The sequence below is a fragment of the Phyllobates terribilis genome, unplaced genomic scaffold, assembly GCF_046119375.1.
Source record: "Phyllobates terribilis strain yellow unplaced genomic scaffold, ASM4611937v1 Scaffold_1__5_contigs__length_1240528914, whole genome shotgun sequence".
NCBI classification, from domain to species: Eukaryota; Metazoa; Chordata; class Amphibia; order Anura; family Dendrobatidae; genus Phyllobates; species Phyllobates terribilis.
In genome coordinates, this window is record NW_027362761.1 from 202,418,419 (window position 1) to 202,437,812 (window position 19,394).

The 19,394-nt window shown below is 40.8% G+C and overlaps 1 protein-coding gene across 2 annotated transcripts in view; it reads right to left on the reverse strand.

Annotated features, from left to right (window-relative positions):
- Positions 1 to 5,547: 5,547 nt before the first annotated feature.
- GKAP1 (G kinase anchoring protein 1) overlaps positions 5,548 to 19,394 on the reverse strand; it is a 36,975-nt gene continuing 23,128 nt past the window's right edge. For both annotated transcript variants that reach the window (XM_073670918.1, XM_073670919.1), the window contains exons 8-13: positions 18,808 to 18,960; positions 18,176 to 18,277; positions 18,027 to 18,090; positions 8,698 to 8,768; positions 7,064 to 7,141; positions 5,548 to 5,724 (exon numbers count right to left, since the gene is read on the reverse strand). In XM_073670918.1, coding sequence (XP_073527019.1) covers positions 5,677 to 5,724; positions 7,064 to 7,141; positions 8,698 to 8,768; positions 18,027 to 18,090; positions 18,176 to 18,277; positions 18,808 to 18,960 — 516 coding nt within the window. In that variant the 3' untranslated portion in view covers positions 5,548 to 5,676. The remainder of the gene's footprint in view (positions 5,725 to 7,063; positions 7,142 to 8,697; positions 8,769 to 18,026; positions 18,091 to 18,175; positions 18,278 to 18,807; positions 18,961 to 19,394) is intronic.

A 19,394-nucleotide genomic window follows, 5' to 3' on the forward strand; every position in this document is an offset into this window, starting at 1 on the left:
CTTTTAGAGACTGAGTGCCCAACCGGCAACCCAAAACCCACTTATTTATCGAAAAGTGCCAACACGGCAATTTCACTTGGGGCTGAAGCAGACATCACAGGAGACTTGCAAAGTGCTCCCTACACACACTGCCCCTCCGCAAAATACACACACACACACACACACACACACACACACACACACACACACACACACACAGGGCCAGCTCCAGGTTTTTGTGGGCCCAGGGCAAAAGAGTCTGTGGGCCCCTTTAACACATACACGATTCATGATGCACAGATATGGCGGAGAAATATAGGTTTACAACACAGGGCCCAGCCTGCCCCCTCATCCTTCACATATACAGACATGCACACGGTACGCAGACATGCACACATACAAAACGCATACGTATGCTCACATACAGTATGCAGACATGCACACACACACAGTACACAGACATGTATACATGGTACGTAGACATTCACACACATACAGTACGCAGACATGTACAGTCATGGCCAAAAGTATTGAGAATGAGACAAATAGTAATTTTTCCAAAGTTTACTGCTTCATTTTTTGCAATGGCAATTTGCATATACTCCTGAATGTCAAAGAGTGATCAGCTTAACAGCAATTACTGTACTTGCAAAGTCAAAATTTGCCCAGAAAATGAACTTTAACCCCCAAAACACATTTCAACATCATTGCAGTCCTGCCTTAAAAGGAGCAGCTAACATCATTTTAGTGATTGATCCATTAACACAGGTGTGGGTGTTGATGAGGACAGGGCTGGCGATCAATCAATCATGATTAAGTAAGAATGACATCATTGGACACTTTAAAAGGAGGTTGGTTCTTGGTATCATTGTTTCTCTTCAGTTAACCATGGTTATCTCTAAAGAAACACGTGCAGCCATCATTGCACTGCACAAAAATGGCCTAACAGGGAAGAGTATCGCAGCTACAAAGATTGCACCTCAGTCAACAATCTATCGCATCATCAAGAACTTCAAGGAGAGAGCTTCCATTGTTGTCAAAAAGGCTCCAGGGCGCCCAAGAAAGACCAGCAAGCGCCAGGACCGTATCTTAAAACTGTTTCAGCTGCTGGATCGGACTACCAGCAGTGCCGAGCTTGCTCAGGAATGGCAGCAGGCTGGTGTGAGTGCTTCTGCACGCACTGTGAGGCGGAGACTCTTTGAGCAAGGGCTGGTTTCAAGGAGGGCAGCAAAGAAGCCACTTCTCTCCAGAAAAAACATCAGGGACCGACTGATATTCTGCAAAAGGTACAGGGAGTGGACTGCTGGGGACTGGGGCAAAGTCATTTTCTCTGATGAATCCCCTTTTCAATTGTTTGGGACATCTGGAAAACAGCTTATTCGGAGAAGAAGAGGTGAGCGCTACCACCAGTCTTGTCTCATGCCAACTGTAAAGCATCCTGAAACCATTCATGTGTGGGGTTGCTTCTCAGCCAAGGGAATCGGCTCACTCACAGTCTTGCCTAAAAACACAGCCATGAATAAAGAATGGTACCAGAATGTCCTCCAAGAGCAACTTCTCCCAACCGTCCAAGAGCAGTTTGGAGCCAAACAATGCCTTTTCCAGCATGATGGAGCACCTTGCCATAAAGCAAAGGTGATAACTAAATGGCTCATGGAACAAAACATAGAGATTTTGGTCCATGGCCTGGAAACTCCCCAGATCTTAATCCCATTGAGAACTTGTGGTCAATCATCAAGAGACGGGTGGACAAACAAAAACCAACAAATTCTGGCAAAATGTAAGCATTGATTATGCAAGAATGGACTGCCATCAGTCAGGATTTGGTCCAAAAGTTGATTGAGAGCGTGCCAGGGAGAATTACAGAGGTCTTGAAGAAGAAGGCGCAACACTGCAAATATTGACTTGCTGCATTAACTCATTCTAACTGTCAATATAACCTATTGGTACTCATAATATGATTGCAATTATATTTCTGTATGTGATATAAACATCAGACAAACACTAATAAAAACCAGAGGCCAGCAGATCATGTGAAAATATAATTTTGGTGTCATTCTCAAAACTTTTGGCCATGACTGTATACATGGTACGTAGACATTCACACACATACAGTACGCAGACATGTATGCACAGTATGCAGATACGTATGCACAGTACGCAGATATACAGACACATACAGTACACAGACGTACACACACACACACACAATACACAGACATGCACAACTGCTGTGGAGCAGCCCGGCCCCACCCTTCCTTTGTCCAGGGCTCCGGCACTTGCCCGGGTGCTGACACCGGCCCTGAACATACACACTGCCCCTCTGCAAAATATATATATAATATACACACAAACCATTCCTCTGCAAAATATACACACAGACACACTGCCCCTCTGCATAAAGCAGCCCCCCCATCCCCACACACTGCCTCTAGCCAAACTCCTGCTGGAGCGCTTACCAATTCATCACACACAGCGTGCTCTCTGCGACCCCGGCACAGGCAGCAGTGTGATGAGGTCAGTAGCTGGATGACGTCATCACACTGCTGCATGTCGGACACGGGGCTGACAGGCGCTCCTCTGTCCCAGTCCCGGCGCAGCACTGTTCAAATGTATTGGCGTCTAGAAGACGCAAATGCATTTGAACATGGGAGCGGAGTGGCGTGCAGGCAGCGGCGGGCCTGGCGTGCGTGCCCACAGAGAGGGCTCCGAGTACCACCTCTGGCACGCGTGCCCTAGGTTTGCCACCGCTGCCCTAGATTGACTAGTACTAATAGTATCTTTTGGCTGTGATTTGTTATGTCATTACACCCATCAAGGGCAGGATTAAGAGAAACCACATGACCAGCTAATTGTTCTAGTGCATCCAACAGCAAATCAATGGATCTCCCCACATTTTCCAACTGGACAGTATTTGGGGATAATGCTAGCGCAACAACAAAATGTCTGCATTTGATAAAACCATTGAATCTATATGGGCAATACCAAAGATCCTGTCCATGCCTAAGAAAGTATTGCTTTTATGTACAGTGCACAACGGGCAATTACCTTATGCAGCACAGCCACAAGGAGGGCATCTCATCAGCAATGCCCGAGAGGCCCATAAAGAATAACACTGAGGTGTTGACCCTGCTCACAAAATCAATCAACTATATATCCCCATTTATGTAGCTACATTGAGTGGAGGGCATTATTTCTAGTCTAATTCTACTCAATTTTGGTGGCGGAAGTCAAGTTTGAGTGTATAGGGCAGGAGAAACCAATGCAATGCGCACTGATAAGCACATCTTACACTGCAGCAAGCTAATTGTACCAGGGCTCAAGCTGAACATTATCATTTTCTAGAGGACAAGGTCTCTTCTACAATCCCATGTCCTGTGGGTGTATAGACTGAAGCAGTGACACAACCTCATCCAGTGTACCAGATATTGGCTTGTCTCTATGCATCTACCACGACTCATCAGGAGAGCAGAGATAAGGCCATACATTCTTAACCTCCAGGCTCATAGATAAAAAGGTACTTTGAGTTTAAACTTAATAGCGGATGACAGTTACCATCAGAGCAGGAACCCTTAAAATGTATGCCTACTTTCATGAGCAAGCCCCTAGCCCTATTTTTTACTAATTAAAGCATGTGCATGTGTCTTGGGTATCACAATAAGGGCACACGTGGCACCATATTCTGTATGCATCTGTTAACCTTTGGCTGCTTTATAAATTGTAATTCACTGTTTGGTACTAAGTTTTGGCTACTGCTTGGCAAGGTTATTTGTCCTCAGTATTTAACTATTCCTTTTGTGCAGTGTTTTTGCCGTTATTTAACCAAACACATTACATTAAAACAACCCTTCACCCTGGCATTGAAAAGTGACTATACATGTGTCATATATAGTCACCACCCTACCTGATACTCCGCATTTACCTATAGCTACCTCCTATGCCAAGACTGGCCAGTCTGCATCCTAAATGACTGACACAACAGCAGGGCTGAACCACACCTCTCCTGCCTTTCTGGTGTAGAAGAGAATGAAGGAAAGGCTTTCTTCTGATGACTCTTCCATGAAGGCCATATTTGTATAGGTGTCTCTGAACAGTAGAACAATGTACCACAACTCCAGATTCTTCAAAATCTTTCTTAAGGTCTTTTGCAGTCAAGTGGGGGTTCGGATTTGTCTCTCTAGCAATCCTAAGAGCAGCTGACATTGAAATTTTGCTTGGTCTTCTAGACCTTATCTTGACCTCCACTCCACTGTTCCAGTTAACTGCCATTTCTTAATAACATTTCGAACTGGGGAAAAGGCAAGTTGAAAACGCTTTGCTATCTTCTTATACTTTCTTCTGTTTTGTGGGCCTGCGCCAATTTCATAGTGATAGGCAGCTGCTTAGAAGAACCCATGGCTGCTGTTTTTGGCACAAGGTTAGAGGAGGTTAGGTTTTTACAAAGCTGGGAAATTTGCATCACCTGGCCTTTCCTAACTATGATCGTGAACAAATTAAGGTCTGAAACCTTGGTCAAAATTATCTGAGCACACAAATCTTCAAGGGTGCCCTAACGTTTGCATTGGCCCATTTTCCTGTTTGTAATTTTTAAAATGAAAAAACAAAAACAACTTCAATATATATATTTTTGTTGCACTAAACAGCTAGTGGACAGACATGGAAGAAACAAAAAAAAGGGAAAGTGCAATGATAAATATATCAATAAGAATTGCACAGATAAATTGCTTCTGGATACAGGATACCTACAGCAGACACCAGTACATATAGGAGCACTCAGAGGTACAGGGATAACCCCCATCCTCCAATGAACTATACGCTAGAACAGCAAAGTGCAGGTCTTTTTGATACGCCTCTTTTGTTTCACATACATGATTGTTAGGTGAAATGCTAGGTCTGTGATGGTAACTATTTGTAGCATTATAAACTGATACTTTTTAATATAAAATATAAATAATTCACCAATCTTTCTATGTAACATCTATACCACAAACACTAGATTTGCGGTTTTAGGTTAGCAGAAACACCACAAATAGTTAATTTTTATTCAATTTATAGAAAGGTATTGATCATAAATATCTGTATGCAAGTTTGATTTACCATGACTTTTGAAGGGATTATCTGAACATTACTACATACATGCAATTCTTATAGATATATTTATCAATGCACGTTTCTTCCATGTCCATCCACTAGCTGTTCAGCACAACAGTTTCCAATTTTTACCCGATTACCTTTCTCCACGGGTTTGCCACACAGGACCCGTTTTTCTGCTAGCAGCACCTATCCCCTTGGGCGCTAGTGTCTTTACTTTATTTTCCTTTTAGGGATCATTTCATCTTCAACTTGCTTAACTGTTCACAACAGTAATTTTGACCAGGGGTGTCCGAACTTTTACATGCCACTGTAGGTATAAGATATACAGGAATCACCAGCTTTATGAATCTGCGGTTTTTGGGGGCTAGTCAACAAATCTAAGCTGTTTTGTAACACTAATTTTAGCCTGCAAATACATTACTGCAAAGTTCAATTATTACACGGTTGTAAGCTTTCTGATGCGTACAGACAGTGTGCAAATGGAAGAATAAGTTTTATTCAGTCATGAAAAACTAACAAGGTATGGCATTAAAAGAGCAGTAATTAAACTCTGCAGAAAAAAAGTTAGTGCTTTTTAGAAAAATGCTCCATTTACTCCACTGATCATCGGCCATGGTCAGATTCAGAGTTCCTCTTCCCTTTCTTACCACCCTGTAGAAGAAAAAAAAAATGCAGAAGGGTGAATCAATCCTCATTCTAGAACATGAGTGACCGGTAAAAAGGAGGCATAATAGAAAATATTCTACAAAAAGCATTAGAAATATAATCTTGGGAGTTTTTCTTAAAGGGGTATTCCCATCTCCAAGATCCTATCCCTATATGTAGTAGGTGTAATAATAATATTAGCAAATACCTCCAATTAGAAATATAGTATAGTTCTTCTGATTCACTATGTTGCTTACCCTATGTGCAGGGCATTGCAGTAGCTTATGTATCCAGGTATAATCCTGTCCAGCAAGTTCAAAAAAGGCACCGGATGGGATCTATTTATGATTTTTCTTTTTTGTTCTACCTACTCATCTAAATTAGCAGAAAAAAAATTAAGATAGCAGCACTGCGGGTATTAGCTAGTGGTTCTTGAGGGCTTTACACCAAGAGCCCTATGCAATAAATCAAAATTAAAGACGTTGTATATTACTTTATATTAACCCCCCCCCAATGTATCCCCCGGGGCCCCTAAGACTTTTTGTAAATACCTTATGTTGCTGATAGCGCCGCTCACAGGCATTATCGGTGGTGGCCGCTCACAGGTATTACGTGACCCCGCGCTGACGTCAGGACAAGTGAGGCGTGACTCAGCGCTGGGGTTCCCGCGGTGGCGGCTGGGCTGTGGGCCGGGTTACCCCCCGTGTCACACCCAGCATCCACCGCACGCTTTCCCAATGAATGGGGAGAGGCAGAGCGCGTGGTGGATGCCGGGTGTGACGTGGGGGGTAACCCGGCCCACAGCCTGGCATCCACCGTGGAACGCAGAAGACAGAGACCCCCGGCTGCTGCCAGCACTTGTCGTGACATCAGCGGATGTCAGCTCCGGCTCCAGCCGGGGGTTACGTGATGCCTGTGAGCGGCCAGCGATAGCGCCGTTCACAGACATTATCTGCAACATAAGGTATTTTCAAAAATCCCGAGGGGCCCCGGGGAGATACATTAGGGGGATACTATAAAGTAGTGTACAACCCCTTTAAGGCAACACTTCCAAGCTTACGAAAAAAAAAGGAGAGTGGATCTTTATTCGCTCATCTTGCAACATTTCGGCTGAGCACTTGGCAGATGAGTGAATGAAGTTCCACTATCTTTTTATCCCTAAGCTAGGAAGTGCGGCCTCAATTTGGATTTTTGCAGCTACATTAGAACAATTTGTATGAGCTCTGATAAGGTTTTTGATATTTCTTTATGCCCAAGTCTATCTATCAGGAACCTTTAATACAGGATTAAAGGAATTGTAGTGACTGCTGAAGACTGGCTGCGGCTTTCATTACTGTAAACCTACCTGGTATTTTGTTAGCTCTGCTTGTAAAGCTTTCACTTTAGATCGCTCTTGTTCTAAAGCAGCGTGCAGACCGGTGACCTGGTGGATGAGCAGGGAAACAAACATCTAGGTTTAACATTGATACTAACAATTTTATTAGGGAGCAAAAAAAGTATAACATTCAGTGGCAATACTGTATATTCAATTCTTTGTACATTAGCCTGAAGTCAAGTTTGACCCTCATATGCCCTATAGTAGAGTCTGTACCATGGCCTCCATCCATTACATGCAATGTAGTTTATTAAACTGATTCATGTGCACAGTAAGGCAAAAGTTGTGACTTGTGTATAGTACTGTGATCTGATAGGCTACCATACATGTGCTCTGCTTATATATACCCTAATGAGGCCGAGGGGTCTTTGGACCACCTTCAAGTAGAAAGTGCTGGTAGATTTGTAAGCTATGCACCCCCTAAAGCTAAACCCACTGGATTTTCTATTAGTCTACCATACGATTTGAAAGGAAAAACAAAGTCAGCGTTGGAGGTCTTGCCTCACTTTGTTTCTTCTTGCACTTTGACACATCTAAAGAGGAGCTCCATCACATCTCAGTGATTTTTTATTTTTATTTTATAATATATATCTATATCTCAGTTTCATCAGTTCAGTGTCATTTTTTTATCATCATTTTTTGGTAAGAGTTTCATCCATTTTTCTCAAAAATAAACCTCTCCTATTAAGCAATCCGTTAAAATGGAAAGAACCCAGATGGCTGACCCAATTTTTTCATGGACCCATAGACTTGAATTGGTAAGTTTGACCCAAGACTGTTGAAAAATCAGACAAATCTCCATGATTCTGTGCAGACCATTCGGTCCAAGAAAATACAAGGACAAATGAACAGCCCCATAGACTATAATGGATACGAGTTCTATTAGAGAAAAACACGGATAGAAATTGCGTAAGAGAAATGTGTATCTGAATGAGCCTTAATGGGGTATTCCCATCTCCAAGATCCTATCCCTATATGTAGTAGGAAGAATAATAAATAATAATAATAATAGCAAAAACCTCCAGTTAGAAATGTAGTATAGTTCTTCTAATTTTCTGTGTCGCTTACCCCCATGTAGGCCATTGAAGTAGCTTACTTATCCATGGTTACAACATATAGTGACAGCTGTTAGTGGTCGCAACCATGGATACCTAAGCTACTACAATGCCTGCACATGAGGTAAGCGACAAAGCAAATCGGAAGAACTATACTACATTTCTAATTGGAGGTAACAACTGCTGCTACTACTACATATTGGGATAGGATCTTGAAGATGTGAATACTCCCTTAAGGGCTCGCTCACACTGGGGAGTAGGGCTCTTGCATCGGATGCTACAGACTATGTGACCCCGGACTAAGGTTAGGTTCACACGAGTGGTGGTAAAAAAAAAGTCTGATTTTCATCCAGAACAAAAACTTATGATTTTCCAACCGTATGGTCACCCTTATGGTATCTGTTATATCAGCAGTTAATAACATTTACAAGACTAAATACAGTTTTCTATGGTAATAATTGCAAGGCATAAAAATCTGATGTTATAGAGATGATATACTTTAGTCTACAGGACTAGGCTAAAATAACTATAAAATAATTGTTTTCTTACCTGTAATGTTAATTCATTCTTAATAGATACAAGTTCTTCCACCTGTAGAAGAATTTCAGCCTTGTCTTTCACTAAGTGAAGGGAAAAAAAAAATCAGGAATAATGGAAGAAAAGCACAAACTACAATTAAAACCAGATTCCTCTTCCCTGCTCCATCACTGAAGGTCTCCGCCAAATGGGAAATGTGGTATCGACCACTGAATCTATTGTTTGGTTTGAACATGTAAAGTAGCAACCCCTAGATACAAAATATACACAATGAATATAGATTTTCGTATGATGGAGCTATAATAAATGAGATATATATATATACACACCTTTAGCTAAAATTAAGAGACCACTGCAAAATTTTCATTTTCTCTGATTTTTCTCTTTATAGGTATATTTTTGAGTAAAATGTACATAGTAGTTTACAGACTAAAACAACAAACAGACATGTCTCTGAAATTCAAACCTAAAAATTTTGTATATATTTGCAGCAAATGAGAAAGCGTCAAAATACTAAAACAGAAACAGTGCTTTCAGATCTCAAATTACTCATGTTTTAACTCAGGAACAGTTCAGAAATCAATATTTGGTGGAATAACCATGATTTTTAATCACAGCTTTCATGCGTCTTGGCATGCTTTCCACCAGTCTTTCCATGCTTTCCAATAGAAAACTGTTCAGTGGTCTCTTAATTTTTGCCAGAGCTGTATGTATATGTGGGGCAAAAAAGTATTTAGTCAGCCACCAATTGTGCAAGTTCTCCCACTTAAAAAGATGAGAGAGGCCTGTAATTGACATCATAGGTAGACCTCAACTATGAGAGACAAAATGAGAAAACAAATCCTGAAAATCACATTGCATGATATAGAAAGCAATTTTTTTCTAATTTTGGTGGACCGTCATCTTATTCGAATGTCACTCAGCAACCGCAGGATGACATCACGTGACCTACAAAAGGCATGGCAAATGGCAGCTGGGGTGAAGTGCACGGCACGAACAGTTGGTAACTGGCTCCTAGAGGCAGGCCTCAAGTCATGTAAAGCTAGAAAAAAGCCTTTCATCAATGAGAAGCAAAGGAGAGCCAGGCTGAAGTTTGCCAAAGACCATAAGGATTGGACCATAGAGGACTGGAGTAAGGTAATCTTCTCTGATGAGTCTAATTTTCAGCTTTGCCCAACACCTGGTCGTCTAATAGTTAGACGGAGACCTGGAGAGGCATACAAGCCACAGTGTCTTGCACCCACTGTGAAATTTGGTGGAGGATCAGTGATGATCTGGGAATGCTTCAGCAAGGCTGGAATTGGGCAGGTTAATCTTTGTGAAGGACGTATGAATCAAGCCACATACAAGGTTATCCTTGAAAAACACTTGCTTCCTTCTGCTCAGGCAATGTTCCCCGACTCTGAGGACTGTTTTTTCCAGCAGGACAATGCCCCATGCCACACAGCTAGGTCAATCAATGCATGGATGAAGGAGCACCTCATCAAGACCCTGTCATGGCCAGCCCAATCTCCAGACCTGAACCCCAGTGAAAACCTCTGGAATGTAATCAAGAGGAAGATGGATAGTCACAAGCCATCAAACCAAGAAGAACTGCTTACATTTTTGTGCCAGGAGTGGCATAAGGTCACCCAAAAGCAGTGTGAAATACTGGTGGAAAGCATGCCAAGACGCATGAAAGCCGTGATTAAAAATCATGGTTATTCCACCAAATATTGATTTCTGAACTCTTCCTGAGTTAAAATATGAGTATTGTGGTTTCTAAATGAATAAGAACTTGTTTTCTTTGCATTATTTGAGGTCTGAAAGCACTGTTTCTTTTTTAGTATTTTGACGATCTCTCATTTGCTGCAAATAAATACAAAATTTTTAGCTTTGAATTTCGGAGATGTTTAATTTAACCTTAATTTTTGCCAGAGCTGTATATGTATGTAATAAATATATTATATAATATATACCGTATTTTCCAGAGTATAATACGACTGGGTGTATAAGATGACCTCCAGCTTTTCCAGTTAAAATATAGAATTTGGGATATACTCGCCATATAAGACTGCCCATCTTCTAAAGCACATACGGTAAAAATAAAAAAAAAATCTGATTTGATTTCAATATGGTAAATTTAATTCAAATGCTTATGACATGCAGGTACTTAGCAGGAAAACTGTCACTTAGGTTAAGTGCCCACGATGCAGAAATGCTGCAGATTTTTCCGCTTCTCCCTGGCAGGAAAAACGCATGTAAAATCCTGCCAGGTAGAAGCGTTTGTCAAGCGTTCTTCACTTGCATTTCTGCATGCGGGTTATCAGGCGCTATTCAAAGCAATTTTAGCAGCACTTGGAAAAGTGCTTGACAACTTGGTCACACAATATAAATCCATGCAACAGGCATGGATTTATAGTAGTGTGACCAAGCAATAGTTAAAAAAAAAAAAAAAAGAATACGAATGGTAAAAAATGAAGATTATACTTACCTTCCGATAGCCTCCGGTATTTTCTCCGCTGCGTCCGGTGTGTTGTATCGGTCGCGGTGGTGTTTAAGGACCTGCCATGACGTCATTTAGTCATGTGACAGGTCACACGACCGTTGACATCAGCGGTCGCGTGACCTGTCACATGACTAAATGACATCATGGCAAGTCCTATTAGCACTGAGAGATAGGAGGAGCACCACTAATTAGGTCAAATATAAATAGGTGCTCACCATGCCAACAAACAACCACGGAACCAGAAGAAAAAAGGATGGCATATAATAGAGAGGGAGCACACCGAATTATGTATGCAAAAAAGTACAAATTTATTTATTTACAAGCATGTGGACAAAAACAAGATAAAATCATTTAAAAAACACACACACACACACACACACACACACACAAGGGAACCTCAAGTAGTCAGATACAAGATACCAAGATCATGGGAAACACACATTTTGGCAATAGAATGATCATGAATAAGTTAATTCATCAATAGTGCGTGATAAATTCTCAGTAGGTCATGATTAGAATGACAAAATATATGAACACACACTATTAACCCCAAAGGATATGTATCTAAAGTTCATGACAATACAATTGGCGGCCAATAAATTGATCAAATTGTGTCACAGAAAATACACAGAGCAGATATAGGCATTATACATAGAGATGTTCATACGCATATGGTTGAAATATATCCATATAATCTCCAAAAGGATAGTATAAAATCCTGAGTGGGAAGTTAGATCCTATGATGTCTTATAAATACCATACACTACCCTCTGAAATAGCTTATAGAGAGCCTATATATGCAAGCAAATACCTCATGCAGTTCTATAGGTCTAGATAAAAGTCCATGGATGTGACATAATCTAAGTGACCATAAAAGAAAGCATGGGTTTTGATGCAATAGCCTGCCACAATATTACCAGCCCCAAATAGGAATATGAGGTCCCCGTGGCCCACCCCACGCGTTCCGCTGCCTAGGGCTGCAGCTTCATCAGGGGATGGCAGGTCCTTTCACACCACTGCGACCCATACAACACACCGGACGCATTGCTGAGGAGGCCGGGGGCCATTGGAAGGCAAGTATAATCTTTATTTTATATTTTAAATTCTTTTTTTACAGGTACTATGGGTCTGGAGGTACAAACCGGGGTACCATCCGCACATTGAACCGTGTGATTTCCGCATGTGCACATGTAGTGATGCGGATGTCACGCGGTCCAATGCAAGTCAATGGTGGCGATTACGCTGCGTGTCCGCAAAATTAATGGACATGCTGCGTATTTTTCCGCAATGATAATCTGCAGCGGAAATATCCTCAGCATGTGCACAGCACATGCGGATTATCATTGGGGACCATGGGGCACGTATTACCAAGAGTTTTTGCTGCGGAAATTCTGCGGCAAAAATGCTTGAAAAACGCATAGTGGGCACGCAGCCTTATAAAACATAAGGCTGTTTGTCTTCAAACATGTAAACATAAAACAGTGCAAGTGGATTCAACTTTTCCTAATTCACTCTAACACTGTGTGCCCACTATGAGTTTTTAAAGCGTTTCCGCAGCAGCAATTCCGCTGCAGAAACGCTTAAAAAGACGCTTGGTAGAAGGTCTGCTATGTTCCCCAATGATAATCCACATGTGCTGTGCACATGCTGCGGAAATTTCCACTGCGGAAAAATCCGTAGCACTACCAATTATTTTGCGGAGTCGCGGCGTTTTCACCGCCATTGACTTGCATTGAATCGCTTAATATCCGCATCACTACATGTGGATATTAAGTGATGCACTGTGCGGATGGTACCCGGGTCTGGAGAAGAGGAGACTCTCATCCAGACCCGGGTACCATAGTTGGAAAGCGCTTGACAACCCGCATGCGGAAATGCATGTGCAAAACGCTTCAATTACGCTTGTCCCTGGGAGGAAAAGCGCATGTAAAATTTGCATGTGTTTTTTCTGCCAGGGAGATGCAGAAACGCTCAGGAAAAATCCGGAGCATTTCTGCATCGTGGGCACATAGTCTAAAGGATAAGACAATAAACCCATGGGAGCAGCCATACTGTTTGTTTTCTAAGCTGCCAACCAAACTGGAACTGATGATGATAGGAGGAAGATAAACAATAGAGAGAGAGCAAGTGCCGGGCAAGTCCCTGGCGAGTTAGCAATGCCCATCACAACTGCAAGCTACGGTATTTTTACAGGTTTTGCTGGCGTGACAGTTTCCCTTTAAAAGCCTTCAAAATCCTCCTGTTCGTCATCTGATATCATAAGTACATCAATGACATCTTGTGATACATTTGTAAGGCAGTCATCGTATGGATCGAATTCTGTATCAGATGGTGTGGTCTTAGCTTCGGCTTCCTCTTCATCTTGCCACAAGTAGTCATCCTCCATATCTAATGAATTTGATGTGCCACACTTCTTGAAAGACTTGACTACTGTTTCTGCATCAATATCATTCCAGGCTTTTATGACAAACTTGCACAAAACTGTGGAACACGCATGTTTCCTCCTTTTGTGAATGACTTTTTGCCGCTAACCATCCATTCATTCCACTGTTCTCGAATGCGATCTTTAAATGGCTTGTTTAGGCACACATCCAGCGGCTGTACCAACAATGTCAATCCGGCAGGAATAACTGCTGCATGTGTGTTAAGTCTTGCATGCCTTTGCTTGGTGCCGGAAGTTAAATGAGCCCTGAACATATCCCACACAAGTAGACTACATTTTTGAATAAGTCCACCTGGTTGCCTGCTCCATACATTATCAAGCCATAGCTTTACCCCTTCTTCATCCATCCAGCCTTTTTCATTCACATGTACAAAACAATCAACAGGGAACTTGAGTTTCGGCATTGTTTTTCTTTTAAAAATAATCATTGGTCTCAGTTTGGCGCCATCAGCTGTGCATCCTAATACCACTGTAAAACTGGACATCTCATGCCCGGTTTTAATTAAAATTGTTTTTTCACCTTTTTGATGGATGGTTTTATTTCCAACCATATCAAAATTCATTGGAGTTTCATCCATATTTCCAATACTACTTAAAGGATAGCCATGTTTAGTGCGCTGTTGTATTACGTATCGATGGAAACTATTTAGTTTGCTATCAAGATCTGCAGGTAATTTTTGGGCAATTTTCGTCTTTTGCCTCAGTACCATATTATGCCTTGCCATGAATCTAGTACACCAGGATACAGTGGCCTTAAATCTGTTGCTGTGATCTGGGTTAGATTTGGCCCACTGAAGTGCAAACCAACGGATTTTATTTCTGGTCACTACAGAACAGTTTTGGCGATAATCATTCACCATGTCTGCTATATGTTTTTCGAGTTCTGGCCAATGTGGGGTGCCTCTTCTTAATGCACACTTACCCCTTGGCATACTCTTTAATGCTTTTTCATTTGCTTTCCAGTCCCAAACCATCTTTTCTGTTACTCCATATTGTCTTGCAGCAGCAAGTGATGAACCTTACACTTTCCCGGTGAGGCGCCCCCTCACCTCGTCACTGCAGTCCTCAGGGGCGAGATCAGAGAGGCAGAGAAGGAGGTACCGGTAACAGGATACAAGGGCGGGCCAGAGGGATGTGCTACCACTCTGAAAGTCTTGGAGACAGGGAGGGCTTATAAATTACCATAATTATACGCCCTATAAGATGACACCCGGCGTATAAGAGGAGTCCTGCCTTTTGAGAAGATTTTCAGGGGTGGAAAAGTCGTCTTATACGCCGGAAAAGCGCGCATATATATATATATATATATATATATATATATATATATATATATATATATATATATATATATATATATATATATATCATTTCTTTCCCCAACAGTGCAAGAATATAAAACAATATAGAAATTCTGCCATTGCGAGTCAGTCACTAATCACTATAAATTAGATGTTCTCTTTTCTTGTAAAAGTTTGGGTGATACTAGACCTTTTCATTTTACTTTTACTAAATATAATTTTTTTATTGCTTTTGTGACCAACATCATGCCATTTTTAAGATTTCTGCTAGCAGTCAGTGAACACAAACATTTGGATAACATAAAACCACTAAAAAGCCTTTGATGACACGAACACCGCTGCATTACTAAAGACACTGCTCAGCTATGCTAAGACGCAATACCCATGTGTTGTGACTACAGATCACATCAAAACTGAATGTGCAGTGAAACTAAGTGCCTGTAAAAGCAAATCGTGCAAAATTTGTAATAAAACCCAATTGCAAAAATGATTTTTAACCCCAAATACATGCGATTAAGAAAAAATAAATAAAAAAACACCACAAAACGTGGACAACCCCTTTACGACCTTTGACATATAGGTACATAAAAGGTCTTGTCCCTGCCTTTGATGCGGGCTCCAACACTGAGCCCGCATCTTTCGAGGCACATGACAGCTGATCTGATTAGCTGTCATGTGCCTCTAACAACAGTGGGTGGATCCGAGATCCGCGGCTGTCAACCAGTTAAATGCCACTGTCAATTACGGACAGCAGCATTTAACACGTAACGCTCCCATCGGCACCCAGTCACGTGATCACGGGGCACAGATGGGTTGTCATGACAGCCGGTGGTCTGCAGAAGACCGCCATGCCTGTGATTACAATACTCCTGTGAGTAGGAGATCGTGATTTTTTTTTTTTGCTACATGTAGCAGGGCTGAAGCACTAGTAGGTATTGCACAGGCGATTAGATGGTCACAGCTTCAAGTCTCCTAAGGAAACTATTGAAGCCAGTAAATAAAAAAGAAAAAAAAAACACAACACAGAAGTTCAACGCACGCCCCTTTTGCCCCATTGAAAATAAAACAATAAAAAAGCCACACATATTTGGTATTGATTAATCAGATCAGTAAACAGTGTAACGAGAAAAGGAGAATCAAAACGTCAGAATTACTTTTTTGTGGCCGCTGAAACATTGCAATAAACTACAATAACAAATGATCAAAACATCGCATCTACTCCAAAATGGTACCAACAAAAACGTGAGCCCAGATCATGAAAAATGAAGACGTTACGGGTCTCGGAAATTGGCAATATAAGCAAATTGTTGTTTTTTTTCTTTTTACAAATTTCGGAATTTTTTCACCACTTACATAAAAAAACTTATACATGTTTGTTATCTGCATACTTGTACTGACCTGGTCAGTTTTAGCATTTAGTGAACATGGGAAATAAACCCAAAATACAATTGTGGAATTGCACTTTTTTTTGCAATTTCACCGCACTTGGAATTTGTTTCCTGTTTTACAGTACACGATATGGTAAAATCGATGGGGTCATTCAAAAGTACAACATCCCACAAAAAACAAGCCCTCATATGGCCATATTTATGTAAAAATAAAAAAGTTATGGCTCTGTGAAGGGGAGCAAGAAACGAAAGCGCTAAAATGGAAAATTGCAAGGTGGTAAAGGGGTTAAGGTTTAATTAAAAAAAAAATATAAAAAGATAATAATCCCTTTAACCCCTTTCCGACCTGGTCAGTAACAGTACGCACCAGGTCGGAAAAGCCGGTTCAGCGGGGGCTCCGGCGCTGAGACCGCACTGAACCGGGCACATGTCAGCTGATTCTTACAGCTGACATGTGCCCGTAACAGCCGCGGGTGGAATCGCGATCCACCCGTGGCTGTTAACCAGTTAAATGCCTCTGTCAATCTCTGACAGCGGCATTTAACTCGCGCTTCCGGGAAGCGCGTCCTAGTCCCCGCCCATCGCTGACCCCATCACGTGATCGCGGGTCACCAATGAGTAGGCATGACAACCCAGGGCCTGCAGCAGACCCCTGTGGTTGTCATGTCTCAATTGCTATGAGTGCCACCTAGTGGTCAGCGCTCATAGCAAGTGAGCATTTCTCCTGCATACAAGCGATCTGCTCATCGCCTGTATGCAGTAGAAGCAATCAGACAACTGCTGCTTCTAGTCTCCTCTGGAGACTATTGAAGCATGCAGAAAGTGTAAAAAAATGTTTTTAAAAAAAAAATAATTTTTATATATATATATATATATATATATATATATATATATATATATATATATATATATATATATATATATATATATATATATATTTATTTATTAAATCACCCCCCTTTCGCCCCATTCAAAATAAAATTTTAAAAAAAACCTACATAGACATATTTGGTATCGCTGCGTTCAGAATCGCCCGATCTATGAATATAAAAAAAGAATTAATCCGATCGGTAAACGGCGTAACGAGAAAAAAATTCTAAAAGCCAGAATTACGTTTTTTTGGTCGCTGCAACATTGCAATAAAATGCAATAACGGGCGATCAAAACATCGGATCTACCCCAAAATGGTATCAATAAAAACGACAGCCCGGCGCGCAAAAAATAACCCCTCACCCAGCCCCAGATCCCGAAAAATGGAGACACTACGGGTCTCGGAAAATGGCGCCATTTTTTTTTTTTAGCAAATGTTGAATTTTTTTTCACCACTTAAATAAAAAAGAACCTATACATGTTTGGTATCTACGAACTTGGAATGACCTGGAGAATAATAATGGCAGGTCGGTTTTAGCAACCAGTGAACGTGGTAAAAAATGGACCCAAAAAACAACTGTGGAATTGCATTTTTTTTTGCAATTTCACCACACTTGGAATTTTTTTCCTGTTTTCCAGCACACAATATGGTAAAACCAGTGATGTCGTTCAAAAGTACAACTCGTCCCGCAAAAATTAAGCCCTCACATGGCCATATTGAACGAAAATTAAAAAAAGTTCTGGCTCTGGGAAGAAGGGGAGCAAAAAATGAAACCACAAAAACAGAAAAACCCAAGGTTGTTAAGGGGTTAAGATAAAAATAAACTAGAACAAACAACAAAAAATACACTTACTTTCACCTTCCTGTAACATCTTAAGAACTTGTGCATTCCTGGCTTTAACTTCTTTGTATTTTGCCTTTATCAAATATAAGGAAAAGGCAACATGTAATGTCCAAGAGGAAACCTAGAGGTGAAATCTCCTCTGCCATCATTTTACATACCTCCCATTGTGAAATGCTGCCTTTCAGATGCTTTATCTGGGTGTCTTTCTTTTCCAGTTCCACCTTCAGCAGCTCTGTTCTGCCATCTTTTAGGACAGGGTCCTGCACATTGAATTATTACATACATTACATTTTAGATTTTCACTTAGGACTTTTTTTTTCTTTGCCCTCCTTTGACTATTCAGTTTGACACCGAAAACGCCTATACAATCCTGTACAAAACTCTTGTGTGAAAGTTTTCTTCTTCTTTGATAAAGATTTGTTTTTCAAATTTACATAAAAAAATAAAATTTTTAGCTAAAAGGCCCTAAACCAAAATCAGACGTGAATATTTTTTTTTATATTCATGTCCTATTTTTCTTGTATGTACCAGTCTATTCGATGATTCGGAATTTTTGATAATTTGCATCTTTTGTGTTTGCCACTCTGATAAGCCGTCAGTAACCCAAGGCAGTGCGTTCACGAACACAGTTTCATTTTTTTTTTTTTTTTTTTTTTTTAACATTGTAGCCAATGGCCGTCATACGCCAACATATGGCTTTACTTCTGACAAAACACAATGTGAACAGAGCCTTAAAAAAAAACTCACTGCTAATGACATTTGTTTGGGTCTGGATGATCTTCTCGCTTACCGTACAGGAATCAGAGGATACAGAACTTTCCAATACTTCAGGAACAGAGTTTTGTTCTTTTCTTTTTTCTTTAAGTAGTATTTTGGTCATGTCATCTTCCAGTTTGTTGAAAAAGCCACGGTCAAGGGGTAACATCAAGGGGGATTTTATCTCCTGGGCAATCAGAATGAAAATGATCAGAAAACAAATGAATAGAATGTTATAAAACATATACCGTATTCACATATAATACTGTGCAAATGTTTTAGAAAGCTGTGGGAAAAATACTGCAAAGTAATAATGCTTACAGAAATAGAAGTGTTAGTAGTTTATTATCCATTAACAAAATGCAAAGTGAGTGAACAAGAGAGACATCTAAATCACATCGTTATTTGGTGTGACCACCCTCTGCCTTCAAAACAGCATCATTTCATTTATGTACACAGTTTTTGAAGGCACTCTGCAGGGATGTTGTTCCAAACATCATGAAGAACTTACCACAGATCTGTAGATGTACACTTGCACAAATTGTTATCTCTCTTCATGTAATCCCAGACAAACTGGATTATGTTGGGATCAGGGATCTGTGGAGGTCGTACCATTACTTT